The sequence below is a fragment of the Sarcophilus harrisii genome, chromosome 2, assembly GCF_902635505.1.
Source record: "Sarcophilus harrisii chromosome 2, mSarHar1.11, whole genome shotgun sequence".
Lineage (NCBI taxonomy): Eukaryota > Metazoa > Chordata > Mammalia > Dasyuromorphia > Dasyuridae > Sarcophilus > Sarcophilus harrisii.
Window position 1 is genome coordinate 323,726,851 of NC_045427.1, and position 15,090 is coordinate 323,741,940.

General features: G+C 33.0%; 1 protein-coding gene across 8 annotated transcripts in view; it reads left to right on the top strand.

The window, feature by feature from the left end:
- FUT8 (fucosyltransferase 8) overlaps positions 1-15,090 on the top strand; it is a 394,186-nt gene that overhangs the window by 298,842 nt on the left and 80,254 nt on the right. For all 8 annotated transcript variants that reach the window (XM_031952733.1, XM_031952735.1, XM_031952731.1 and 5 more), the window contains one exon: positions 10,107-10,344. In XM_031952733.1, the coding sequence (XP_031808593.1) occupies positions 10,107-10,344 (238 nt within the window). The remainder of the gene's footprint in view (positions 1-10,106; positions 10,345-15,090) is intronic.

Sequence of the window (15,090 nt, forward strand, 5' to 3'; positions counted from 1 at the left end):
GAATCATTCTCACATTCTTAGTATTGACCCAACTTGATCTTAATGGATCATTTGGATCCATTAATATTTTAATGGATATTTTAAAAATAAAATGCAGTGGTCTTTTTGCAAGTATTTAATTTAAAAATTTTAGGTTTTTTAATTTTAGGTTCATTAAGGCTTTTGGTCCTTTGTTTGCTTTCTTTGCTTTAGCTTTTTCCCTATTTCGGTATTGAACTAAACTTATGTGATAAAAGAAATTTGAAGATTCCTTTCCGAACTTTGGATAATAATTTACATTACCCTTTAAACTAATTACCCTTCATTACCCTTTAAAAGTTTGATAGGATTTTCTAAATTTCTATGAACCAAACTCCTTTCACCTTCAAACCCAATAGTTTCTGCAAATTAATTAAATTTCATTTTCTGAAATTGTATTATTTATTATATGTTACATTTGTATTGAATCATTAATATTATAATACTAGCTAATTTACTATAATATTATATTAATTTTTATTTGACCTTTGGCTTATTTGAGTTTCAGAAGTATTCTTATTCTCCTGACACATAACTGTGAAATATATGACTAAGCTATAAGTCCTGAATTGACATTTCAGTAATTCTGCCCCGCCTCAAAAAGATAGTGGTTGGCTTGTCTGGTAATCACCAAATCAATAATGAGTTATTCTTTAAATCCTTGGGACATATTGGGATACAATATTATTCTCTATAATTAATTAATTGAATTTAGTAGTTGTTGTTTGCTGAATGTTAATGGATTTTTTTTTCCCAGAGGTAAAAGCTATGAATGTTTTGTATAAAGTACACAAGCATATATGTGACCGATATTTGGAAGTATCATCAGTATTCTTACATTGTTAATAAATGTGTGATACCTTCTATTAAAAGATATGAGAGCACAGTTGTATCAGACAGGAAGCTAGTAAAGTGCTTTGCTAGTAAATCATGCACTTCTGTGAATCACTTGATCAAACACTTTTTTATGAATTTTACTTAGTCCTGCTATTATGCCATTTTCCAAAAAAAGGTAGTTTTAGTTATTTCCTTTAATATTATTATTCTATTTATTATTTTGATAGTACTCAGGATTTTTTATTTCACATTTGGTTCAACTTGCACTCATTATATTGCGTTTATTTTGAGTATAGAACCAGAAGTCTTCCATACCTTTCTTCTTTGTTTTTTTCTCTTTCTTTTCACATTAGTTTGCTTCACAAGAGTAATAGTTTTTGATTGATATTGAAATTTTTTTGTCCTTTGTTCTATTTTGATTCTTAAGTCACGTTAACTTTTGGGCTTTTTTTTTTTAGTTGCTGATTAAATATATCAAGAATTTCTGTTATGCTTTAATTTTCTGTATTTTCCCTATGTTTATTTTTATTTTTTTATTTTTTGAGTTGTTTGGTGTTCAATTTTCTAATGCAACCTGGATAAATATTATAATCTTCTAGTGTTTTTCTCTGTGTTTTCAGTCATTTTCTCAAGTTGTTTCTGCCATGTGACCTATCACATTTATCCTTAGGAATATGATTAAATAATTCCACCTTTTCTTCTGGCTTTCTTAACCATAGCATTTGTTGCAAGATATACCATTATATCTAGGTCATAAAATGTTTTTACATTATATTAATAATAAGCTGGTAGAGTTTGTTTTTCATGTATCCAAAGGGAACAAAAAAGATCATCTTTTGGCACAATAGCGAGATACACATAGAGAGTAAATATTATGTTATCATTAGAGAACAGGAAAAGTACGTAAAAGATATCATCTGATAGGATAGATAAGAAGAGGACCAGTTAGATAGGAAGGTAAATAAGAGATGGCTTATGTATTCCATTGGTAGTTTTGGAATGTCATGAAAACTAGAGAAAGGCCCCTAATATGTTGGTTGTATCTCCTGTGAAGGATTTAGGAGAGGACAGAGGCAGAAGTTATGTATATGAGAGAGTGTTTATAAGTTGTAATCTGTACCATCAGAAGTACCTACATTGATGAAATCTTGTTGGAGTCCTGCTCCAGTAGTGATGAAGGATGAGGGCCAGACAAAAGAATGTCTTATGCAATCTTCAAATTTATTGGTCAGAGAAACATACACACACACACACAAATACATATACACATACATATATACATATGTGTGTATGTACGCATGATTCCAGTGCCTATAGAGTCAATACATTGATATTTCTGTATCCCCTCTAACAAACCCAATGTACCGAGATGCAAATGGTTAGGTCAGGATTTTGGCCACTTCTACAGAAATGTAAATAGTTGTGATAGAATCAAAGCAAAATTATCATACCAGTGTCCTCAAGTACGTTTCTCCCAAATGCCTATAGTCTCCATTAAAGGCTGCTTTTCCTGTCCTAAGTTCAAAGGTATGTCTTTGATCTCTTATATAGCTGAGTTTGCATTTTGCTTCAGTCACCAGGATCTTTATCTATGTGTTAAATAGGTCTTTCTCCACTATTGTTTATTGGAAGGGAAATTGGTAAGCTAGGTTAGTCTAAGTTGCAAAACCTGAAATGGACACTTACCTCCTGGCTCTCTACAAAAATCTCACTGAAACTGTCATGCTCTATCAAGGTTTTTGACTTGAGTATCTTTGTCCAGTAATGGCAGTGGCTGAATTTAACTTTGGCTTTATTGTTTGTTGGAATTTTTGAATCAAAAATAATTGTAAATATAGTTGAAAAATACCAGGCAAGTGTCATTTTTGCTGTGGAGCAAAAAAGTCAGTAATAAAGAATAAGACAATTACAATGATTCAAATCTTAGGTTCCAAGCCCAGTTTTTACCTATTTTGAGTACTTTTCATTTTGAGAAAGGAGTATTTAGGCATCTATGGCATTCCACCTCAGATGGCTCTATATTTCTGTTGTGAGTAAAGGGATTCTTGTATTTGCTATGTAAAATGGTGATTTAGAACCTTTTTGAAGTCAGTAGTGAGTATTTTAGATCTTTAACTTCATGTATTTGTCCAAAGAGTCATGGAAACAGGCCCAAGGGTCATAAACCTGAGGAAAAACTTTGTGCTCACAGAGAGAAGCTTTCTATGGATTTGTGTGAAACTTCTTTTTGTCTCCATTAAAATAAGAATAAAAGAAATGGGTTGATTGTGTCTTATTCTCACCCTGGATTGTGTAAAACAGGGTTTCTTAAATTGAGATTTGTCAATTTTTTTTTTTTTTGAAGAATTACCAGTTCAATATAGATTATAAATCTCATTTATTATATTTTATTTATTTTAAAATATTATAATGAAATTATCTGTCTTCACCAGATTGCCATGGGACCCATGACATATAAAAAGATCAAGAACCCTTTGTTCTAAAACATTCCTAAGTTCTGACAATATTCAGGGAAGAAGATCTAAGGGAAAGCATTTTCCATAGATGGTTTACAGTGTCCTAATTTTTTAAATCTAACAAATGTACTGATTTATGGATCTTAAATATAAACAGTCCCTCTTTTTCTTCAATCTGCTTACTGTAATTTTGGGGTAATTTTGTGGGTATATTTACTGCCAATTCTTTCATGTCTTACATTAAAGTTTTTTTTTTTTTTTTTTTTTTTTTTTAAGGCTTCTAGGCAAGTATTTTAAAAACACAATTGAGATTATTAAGTTAAGATGTCTGGTACAGTTACTTGCAGCTTTAAGTTTCTCTTTCCAAATTGTAAAATATGTTAGGATTTTTATCGACTTGGTTGCATGTGCAGTTGTTTTAAAGTACCAGGCTGTCTAAATAATAAAGTCAGCACATTGTATCGCTTGATATGTTTTCTTCTCATTTGAGTTCTATATTTGAGTCTTAAAGAAAAGCCCAGAGAAGGAGATTTCCTAAAGTATTTGGGTATAGTATATTTGGTCCTGTGCTATTGTACCACATTTTCCGCTTGTAAAAAATGTTTCTGCCTTATGGGTGGAAAGGACATTGAGATAACATCTTGACTTTAGTATGAAAACATTGTTTCTTAGTTTGAGACAATAATTTCCTCTTAGGTTTTAAAAAATAGGGATGCTATATTTAACTTTTCTTATGTGGCTGTGAACTTCACCCAGAGCCTAAAAAGCTTAATTACTTCTTAACAATATCTTATTCTCTTATTTGCTTCATTACCTTCTTTGCTGCATTCTTTTAGATAATTTCAGAAATAATAAAAACATTTTTTCTAGGAAAGTGAAATGGTTATGTTTTTAAAAATCTGTCTTTTATTACCAGTACAAAGTTGAATGTTGTAAATCCTCTTGAATAAGTAAAATTGAAAAGTATTTAATTTTGTAAATAGAGAAATTCTAGGTGATAGTTGAATCTAATAATTTTTTATTAAACATTTTTTTATTCCATTGTCTATTGGAAACAAGAACTATCAATAATCAAACCCTTCACATAATCTGTAGGCAGTTGTTATATAATGGGGCCAATTAATTCACTTCATTAAATAACCTTAGTGTAAGGCTATTATGTAAATCCTAATAGTTCAGTATACCATCCCTTTTTATTCTTCTTTCATGGAAAGGGCTATAGGTCAGTGGAAAGAGGAATGAACTTGTAGAAGTTGTAGGCTCTACTTCTATGCCTGTGAGCAGGCTATTTAACTTTTCTCATTTTCTCTTCATCTATAGCTGATTGAACTAGAAATATAAGGTCTTCTCAACTCTAACAATTTTTTATTTTAAAATCCAGCTAGAATAAATAAAAAGTATTACTTATCAGTTCAGAAGATCAACTGTACCAAGTATAGAACAGGAGAGGCCAAAGTAGACAGCATTTTTTTTTTTTTTTTGAAAAGGACTTAGACATTTATTGAACTGTAAATCAGATTTTAATTTTGTAGTTTAAAATGCTTATATGAATTTGGATAGATATTAAAAGAAGCATAAAATTAAGAATAGGGGTCAATATGGCTCACTGTTTTCGGTTCTCATCAGATCACATCTGAAGTATTGTATTTATTTTATTCTAAGTACCATATTTTGGTAAGGAAATTGGTAAATTTGATAAAGGAGGACAACTAAGATATTATGAAACGATTCACTAAAGGAACTAGAAATATTTGGGATAAGAAAAGACTTAGAAGAGACATGGGTACCATCTTCACATCTTTGAAAGTTGTCATCTGGAAAAGACCTTGCACTTGTTTCATTAGGCCCCAAAGAACAGAATGAGAAATTTTACAGAAGTATTCTTAGAACTGTCTAAAAGTGAAATGAGACAACTCCTCAAATAGGATCTGGAAGTTGGAATTACTTAATAAGGAGCTATTACAGGGGGGATTTATGCATCAAATATAGATTGGACTAAAATATATCTGATACATCTTTTCAGCTCAGAGAATCTATAACTCTTTGTGTATGAGTCTTTTGTTTACTGTTGTATCATCATACCCAACACTACACAACCAGAGCACACAAATGAAGTCCCAGGATATGTGTAATAACCAGTCTCTCCCACTCAGAGTTAGTCTTTGAGGAAATGAAGTTAAATATATAATTCTTTATAATTATCTCACTCATGTTTCCACCTGGTTACACATTCACCATCTATTAGTATTAGATTTTTAATTCATAGAATGTTAGATGTAAAAAGAACCATGGGGAAGTACCCAGGAAAACCCCTTCTGTATTGTATGATTAAAGAAACTGAGGCTTAAAACAGGAAGAAAACCACTTGTTCAATGAATAGAATAAATAACAAATTTGTACAAATATGGGGAAATTATTATGTAATAATACAAAGTACAGAGTTTATATTTGATATAAACTTGGTAGCTGTTAGGATTTTTACAAGGTGCTAAGTCAATGTAATTGATAGAGACAATGCTTATGTACTTAGTTCACACTTTCAAGAGAGTTCACATATTGGTTCATACATTAGAGTTCATACCTTTGGAGAGCGTATATAAGCCAGGAATCTCAACTAGGATTGACTTCCGGAGATTCACAAGTCTGGGAGATTCACAAGTCAGGATTCAGTTGGGAGATTCACAAGTTCAGTGGAGGAGATTCACAAGTCTTAAGAGGAGCTCCCATAAACCCAGAGAAAGCCCACAATCCCACTCTGGGAGGAGGAGTCGATTTATTCCATATATATCACCTTTGTGTGGGCTGGAGGCTTTGGATTAGGAGAGAAAAGAGAGGCTGAAACTGGAAGAGGCAAAAGACTAGCAACAGGAGCTCTTAGAACCAAGGAGAGAGATAGGCCTCAAAGAAAACTAACTGGACTATTTTGGAAGAGACAATAAAGGACCTGAATTTTTAATAGCTGGCTGCATTTGAGGTGCTTATTACTTGGAACTGAAACTAAGGCTGCCTCTAGAAGCTCCCCAAGAAATCTGCTACCAGAGAATGATTATACTTTAGAGAAGAGAACACTACAGGTAGCAGTGGATAGAGCAATAGGCCTGAAGTCAGAAAGATGTGACTTGGACAAAGTTATTTAAACTTTGTTTGCCTTAGTTTCCTCTGCTCTAAAATGGGGATGATAGTTACACTTACCTCTCAGGTCTTTGAGATGACCAAATTAGATGATATAATGCCTGGAGCAAAGTAGGCTCTATGTAAATAATAATTATTGTTACCACTTTGGACATTATTAGATCTTTCTCTCTGACAGTTCTTAAAAGATTGTAGGCCCTGAGAGATTTTCTTTGTTCTCTCATGGTTATTTGCCAGTTTTAAAAAGTGATTTATAAACCCTATCTATATTCACAGCCAAATAGCAGTAGCTGTGTCTACTGTCTCTGGGCAAGTGACCTAAGTTATTCAGTGCCCCCAGACAATGTTCCAAGACAATAGGTTATTTAGGAAGTGCAGTGCTTCTCGTTGGTAGTTTCTTATACCAGTGAAATCATAGGTTCAGATCTCCTAAATACTACCAAAATACTTTAACAATTTCTATCTCATAGTCATATAATGTAAATTATGTCTGCCAGTTTACTTTAACTTACTATTCTTCAATGAAGAGATTTAGTAGATTATGAACAGAGGAATAGGGCATATCACATAGTTTTCTAAAATATTGAATGCTGTGGTGTTTCTACCAAAAGAAATCTGATTTCATTTCATAGATGATTTCGCCCTTAATATGACTTCCATTTAGGGGCAAATTACTTGCAAGATAATTCTCAATGAAAGAAAATGTGTCTTCAAGTTTTGTTTTGTTTTTTAAAGCAGGCTCATTTTTGGGAACTTGAAGGTATCAGAAAACAATAACTTGTATAGCGTCTTTAAAGTGATTTAAGAAGAAAGGTGATAATGATACTTATATAGAATGAAATGCTATAGCTACTTGTTAAAACATTGCTCCACATGATCTTTTCTGGATTTAATATGTGAGAGTTTCCTCATGTGTCTCCTCAAATAAAGTCACTATAATTCAGTAAAAGTCACACATAATAAAGATATTTCATGCCTAGGTGTTAGTCTTGTCTGCCAACATCAACATCATAAAGGAGTTCTGTCGTACTATTGGGTATGGGTACAACTAACTACCATGGAGTGCCTCTCCACTTAAGAGCTTGAAGCAATTTCAGACGTATCCTGAGATATGACATACTATGCCCATGAAGAAATAGAGGCAGATATTTTTATTTCCACTCTATACATTAATAAACTGGTCATAGAGAAGTTGTGTATTCTTTCTTTCCAATGGAACAAACTTTGTTTTGTTCATCTGAGCTCTCCCTTTTGAAACAATGCTTTTCATTTAGATCAGAAGCATGCAGTGTTTGATTTTTCCAGATATATTAATTCTGAATTAACCTTGTCTTATGTTAGTGTTAATACACACACCCAAACATATACACTCATATGCACCATACACACTCCTTTTCTGGTCAAGGTCTTATGTGTTCTCTGTACTTTTAAAATACTACTCTGATAGTAAATTGGATTGTACTTTTGAGTTCTTTTATTTGTGGTTATCAATCTAAGCAGCTCCTTATTTCCTTTTTCTCTTATCATGAGCTCTATGCCTTGAAGGCTTCTATTTGTTTATCTTATACTTTTAGATCTTTTTCATTCCTGAATCAAATATAATGGAATTTCCCCTCCTTCAATGTTACCTATGGTGCTGGAGAGCAAAATCACATATTGAATGAGAGTGTCTTTGAGATACATTTAGATTATATTAAATTTTATTTTATCTAATATTCCTTTTCCCATCTTTCTCTTAGCCCCAAACCCTTGTAACAAAAGTACTGTAATCTAATTAAATTCTTATTATAAAATATGCTATATGCATTCTTTCCAAATGGATGTGTGATAGTTTTTATGAAAAAAATAGAAAAATAAAGTGAAAGATATAAAGCTGCTGAAGTTTTCTGGTCAGATAGCTTTATTCAATTTAATAATGGAAGTCGCAACATTTTTGTTCTTTTTCTTTTTTTTCCATTGTAAGGGACATTTCCTTTTGAATACATATAACAATTTAACTCAGAGCAGTACTATATTTCAAATCACATAAAATCTAATAAATGTTAGTGTTCTATATACTCTTGATAATCTAAATAGCTAATAAAACTTTGAATGCTTGACAATGCTATTTATTCCTAGAATCACTGTTTGATAGGGAACAAAGAATTAATGGTGCATTGCTCATCACTGCCATCTCTCCATTCTCACAAAGCATATACCCTCCTTTCCCCTCTTTGATGCATCTATAGCAGCTGGGAAGGATTGCATGCCATTTGCCTCAGTGAGAAGCCTCAGATGAGTTCTAACAGACTTTTCAGAGGCATAAGCAAAAGAAATCAGCAACTCTCGGTACTTGATCTGGAATAAATCAAATCTGGCTGAAACTTATCTGGGCAGTCCCTTGGGATCATTCAAAGCTCCTGACTTCTAAAAGGTTATTGATGATATTTTCTGAGTATGTTCTTAGAAACATCCTTCTAGCAGGATCACATTTGAATTTGTAAAGCACCTCCAGTTATTTGTATTGCATTTTTATCTTGAATTTTCTCTCCAACTCATGTTTTAGTTTCATATCATTACGTAAGCTCAGCATCTTTGGCCTCTACTTGACAACATTGATAAAACATCCTTTGGAAAGTAGGTGCACACTTGAAGTCTGAGTGTCTAGTTTACCTTAAATCCACACAAAACTGCTGCTTGATATATTGAAGACAAATTTTTGGCATTTCTAACCATATCCACTTTTATTTTCTTCTGAGGCAAAACAGGTTGGAGGAAACTCAGGGTAAAGATCTCAGGAAAGAACAGAGTTGTACTTAAGGAACAACGATACCTCAGGATATTTGACAAAAGTAGAAACATTAAGACAACATTAAAACTAAAAGGAAAAAGATAATTTCCACGTCAGTTAGCCCCATTGTGCCCCCTGTTAAGTAATCTCCAGTGTTTTAATCACATTTAGCCTCTTTTTAATAGCAATTTAATCATTTAAAAAATAATTCCCCAAATTAAAACATGGCATAACACTTTCTTATGAGAGCTAAGACAAAACATACTTTGTATAATGAAAGTCGTTAGCAAAAACTCAGTGAAGAGTGGCAGCAGATAGGACAACTCTGACATCACTGAGGGTTTCTGATTAGAATGTCAGCTTCTGCCTGGTAGCTTTGTCTTTCCGTGTTTTAAATGTTGATTTTGCTTGTGACATTTAGAGTTCTGGTCTCACATTTGTAGTATGTAGAGTTCTGGTTTCATGTAAGTTGTAAGGAAAATTTGAGCCTTTTCACTGAAGGAAAGTTCAGAGCATTGAGATGCTGCCAAAGTAAATCAAGTAATCACTTCATTAAGCTTTTTTCTTCATGATATACACAATTTTGAGTTCAAAGATGATCACATTTGTATGTTCTGACAGATACAAAGCAAAAGAGTAATTTAAAATGCCAATTGTTTTATTTTATATTTGTTCAGTGAAGTATGTGAAATAACTGTCCTTTTTCACTACTATCTTACCAAGAATATACATAAATTTTCACCGAGTGAAAGCCTGCTCCTTTGTTTAATGGCCAATATATTGGAATAGTCATAACTTACATGTGATTTAAGACCCTTGTCATTTTTTCACTTAGAGAAATAAGTCTCTCTATATAAATTGTCTCCAGCTTTACTTCTTTCTTCCACTCCCAGAACCCCAAGGATTGCAGAAAAGCCAAGAAGCTTGTGTGTAATATCAACAAAGGCTGTGGCTATGGCTGTCAACTCCACCATGTTGTCTACTGCTTCATGATTGCATATGGCACTCAAAGAACTCTCATTTTGGAATCCCATAACTGGCGTTATGCTACTGGTGGATGGGAGACTGTATTTAGACCTGTGAGTGAGACATGCACAGATAGAACAGGCACTACTACTGGACACTGGACAGGTAAGAATTCAAGAGGTATTTATTTTCTGAAGTTGGTAGTTTGTACAGCACTGAAGATCTCAGGATCGAATCATTAAATTTCCAAATCTTCAGACGTTTCTTTAGAGCTTTTAAAAAATATTACAGTTCTCTTTCGTCTGTGCTCTAAAGTGACAAGCATTTCTTATGTGAACCAAATTTGAAGAGTATTGAATTTTATAGTTTGATATCCACATTTTTATGTGGAATCAAACATTCCTAATAGCCTTTCTGGAAGTAATAGATTATTTCAGTGCCAGCGAAATTGCACAATGTATAGAATACTGAACTTGAGTCAGGAAGGCCTGAGTTCAAATCCAACTCCAGACATTTATTAGCTATGTGTCCCTAATCAAATCACTTAGTTTGGGACTGCTCCAGTTTCCTCATCAACAGAATGAGGGTAATGATTGCATTTATCTCCTAGGGTTGTTGTAAGAATAAATATTTGCAAAACATTTTTCAATCCTTAAATATAAATACCAGCTATTATGTGTAACTTTGCCCATCTGTAAAACTTCAATTAATATATATATATATTTTTAATATTGGAGTTTTAAAGAAATGTCATTATTAAAATGAAACCACCAAATAATTCCCACAAAGCTAATGTGATACCCTTTTCTTCCAAGATAATGCATTGTACTTGGAATTGGAAGAAATCTTTCTGATCTGTAGCTTACTGATATTGACCATATCCCTAAAATAAGATCTCTTTAAAAAAAAAAAAAAAAGAAAAAGAAAAACCAGATATAACCCAACGAATAATACCAAATATGGGGTATATGGGTGTGGGTGAGTGTGTTGTTAAATTATCCATTTTGCTTCTATGGCTTCATTTGAAAAATTGAAATCATTTTGTCTTGTCACAGTTTTCATAAAGCTTAATTATGTAATGTTTGTAAATAGCTTTGAGCTTCTCTGAGATGGGTGCTAGAGCAATACAAAGCATTTTCTTGTAAGGTAGTTTTTAATCAGTGCTTAGGAAGATTTAGCATCTATTCAGCAATTGGTTCTTAAAGTTCTTCTCATATTTTAAAACAAGCTTCTTCCCTAAAAATCAGAACTAATCTTTAGTTCCAAGGATACATCTCCTGTAGATCAGGCTGGCTGCTTATCATCAACTGGTGCTATCAGATTGGGTATCAAGGTTTTGAAGATGCTAAATCTGTCAGCTAAGAGAGGCAGCTCTTCTTGACTCCCTGTGGCTAACTTTTTCATTTTGTAGACTATATCCAATTTCAAGGTTCTGTGAATGTGAAACTATACAATCAGACTGGCACAAATACTGCTGTATTTCACTGCTTCTAGTAAAATCTGAGTTTTTAGTTGGTAATCACTTGTTAGGAAAAAAAAAAGGTATAATGAATAGATCATAATCTATGCTCCAATCTATTTTTAATTGAGGCACTAGTTTTCAATTTTCTCATTGTCCTTATTTATTGTACATTTGGGAATGATTATGGTAGTGGAAGATTCAGAAATTTAAATTTGTCAGAAGTTCACAGGGCCAGGATCATCTCAATTACTTTTTTCTCCTTTGTCACTTTGAAGATGAGAAAATGGAAGCCCAGGAAGTGAAATGGTTTTCTTGAAGTCACTTGGGATGATTAATGGCAGAATCATGACTCCTCCAGAAGTGGTCAGAACCACATCTCTGGTTCCTACTTCTTCCATTTCATGCTGCTTTGTGTGTAAATACAGATTGACAAATGAAACAATTGCAAGTTTTTTAAGTTCCGACTCTGGTAGTTATGTCACAATTATAGATTCCCCAAATTGGAAGGATCCTCAGAGGGTCATTTTGTCCTGTTTGTCCTCTAGTCAACTCATTTGCCTCCATAGGCTTCAATTTCTTCATCTTTAAAATGGAGATAATTAGATTAATTTAAAATGGAGATAATTCCTAATACTCAAATTGCCTACCTTGAATTGTTGTTGAGGGAAAGATCTTGCAAATTGCTATACAAATATGAGTTATTATTAGAATATAAGAAAGGAGTTAGCCTATTTTGAAAACTAGTCATGTGTAATTGTTACTAAAATTTTCCATCTCTTCTACTCTTTCTATCTCCTCCTAATAAGCCTATCTTATATTTAGTATTCACATGTTCAAACATTTTATTTCAAATCTGCATGAAGCTGAACAGATATTTTAGTTAATCAGCCACAAAAGGAAAGTTGCCATTAGTGCATCTGCATCCATTCTCTCTGTCACTTACATTCATTTTCCAGGGTTGTAAAGGACCCATTTCATGAGTAAGTTGCAACCAATGGCACAGAAGTATTGTTTATAGTAAATTGTATGCTTTTTAATCACTTCAGGTACTCTTTAAAATCGTGCATTTATTTTCATGTTTTTAAATTGAATTGCCTTTCTTAGATACTTTTAATTTATTCAGATTTAGTTTATAGAGAACATTGTAACTGAACTGATACAGACTGTTACTTATTGTCAGAATTTTTCTTTGAGTTTAAGTGATTTTTGCTTTTAAAACAATGGGTACTTTCTTTTGTTGTTAACTTGTAATGTATATTTTTGTTATTTATACATGTATATTTTATATATGCATATTTTTATTTTTTAGTAGTTTTTTCTTTTTTTTTTAGAATTAAGGAAAAGAATGAAGACCAGTAACCACTTTGACATTAATCTTTTAGTTAGGCATAAAGTAACTACATCTGTTATTGTTCTGACTTGTGCAAAGAATCATGGGATAATTCCCTCGGCATCACTGCCATGAATTGTTATTGTTCCTATATATTTAACATGATATGGCTGCAAATAGAATTTAGTGATTCCAACTCAAAACTGTCACTTGTACAATCTTGGAGTGCATAGTTGATGATTTCAGTGATGACATCACACCTTATGGCAGGTTTGATTCTGTTTTTCCTTCATTATTTTATATTTTTTCTGGAACTATATTCTTAGGGTAAGCATTTTGGCTTAAGCAAAATATGAAAGATCATGCTTTCAGTAAAAAACAACAAAAATCCTTTCAACATTGAAAATGTCATGTCTGTTCCCAACAGATGCATGTTCTAAAGAGGTTGACAAAACAATCTATTTATTTTGCTAAACAGAGCCAAAATGTTTCCTAAACTTAAGCTAAAAGGTTAAAAAGCTCCTAATTCTTCTCTTAAGAATGGTATTTTATAATATTTTAGAATGTTAATTTGGCCTGGGTGTTTGAAGATTTTAATAAATGCATTTTTCTATTGGATTTCTCTTGAATTAAATATACTGAGTTTTTAAAAAGTTGTTTCTAAATATAACTTTCAAAATGATTTGATAGGGAGGGGGTGGGGAAATCTGCCAGTTGAAAGATGCAGTGATCAATATACTCCAAGCTAGATTATCCTTTAACTAAATTTTCACATCTGTACTATTTCTTTTTCTTGAAAAAAGTAGACAGTTCAGTTACCTTAGTGTAGCTAAACCAGTTTGATGTTTTTATTTTTGTGTGTTTGTTTTTTCTACCCTTTGTGACTAGCCTTCTTTGATTGATATCCTGTTTGGCTAACAGCTAGAACTGAATCACAATGTCTAGGACTTCTCTTTTTAAGTGGAATTGGTGGTTATATTAATTATAGTAGAAGAGGTTTGTTGTTGTTTTTTCCATTGAGATGTGTTTAATATAAATACCATGATTACATAGCCATCTGCTATATTTCCATAATCAGACTGCATCTTTGGACTCTATGAGCCTTTCATGACCTAAAGAGAGGGAAACAATTGAATACAGAAGCATTTATAGACCAAACTATTCTCTTACACTCTAAAATAGTTTTTTCATTAGAATAGATAAATTTCTTCCTTCCTTTTCATTTGCTTCCCCTTTAGAAAGAAAAAAGATTTATATCCATGATTCACAGAGTGACCTTATAACATCAAAGGTGCATCTTTGCCTGAGATGAGGAAAAAGTAAGTTCCAGGAATGTTGGGGACAGCAAATGAAAATGCCTGAATTCTGGAGATGGGGAGTACCACATGTGGAGAAACTGCAGGGATCATTGAATTCTAGGGTTTAGTAGTGTGGGGAAGAATTGAGATGTGAGAAGACTGGAAAGAAAGGAACCTGGCTACCAACCAGAGTACTATTTTGGATGTGGCCATAGGAGTTGATTGAATAGGGAGGCAGCATGGCTAGACCTAGCACATTTTTGGAATAGACCAGGCATAATCTGATGAAGGCCTATACCAGCCTAATAGCAGTGTTAGAGGAGGTAAAGGGGCTTATAAAAGAAATACTTTGAAGATAGAAATGACATGACCTGGAAAGTGATTGGATATGGAGGTGAGAAGGATTGCCCTTTTTAAATGAATGCCTAGTTGAGACCCAGAAGTGCAATTTCATGATTCTTTTCAGCTTTGCCCAACAGAGTGAAGAGAAGAAAAGTTATCCTCCAGGGGCTGAGACTTGGCAAGCTAACATATTTGATTAAAGGGACAAGGGACTCAAGAGGACAGTGGAGTTGAACTTGTTCCCCAAGGGTCAAGATGGGGAAGGGAGGACAGTGTAGCAAGTGTCTTGATGGAAGATTTGGGAAAGATCTAAGAGTGGAGGCTTTAGATTTTACAATTAGGATGAAGAACAGGTTTAGGGGTTGCAAAGCAGAGAGTGAAGGGGGAGGATAACAGATTATGATCAGAGGAAGAAAATTTGGAGTTCATCAACATGGAAGTGTGTGATGACCACATATTTTAAAATGAGCCGGAGTCAG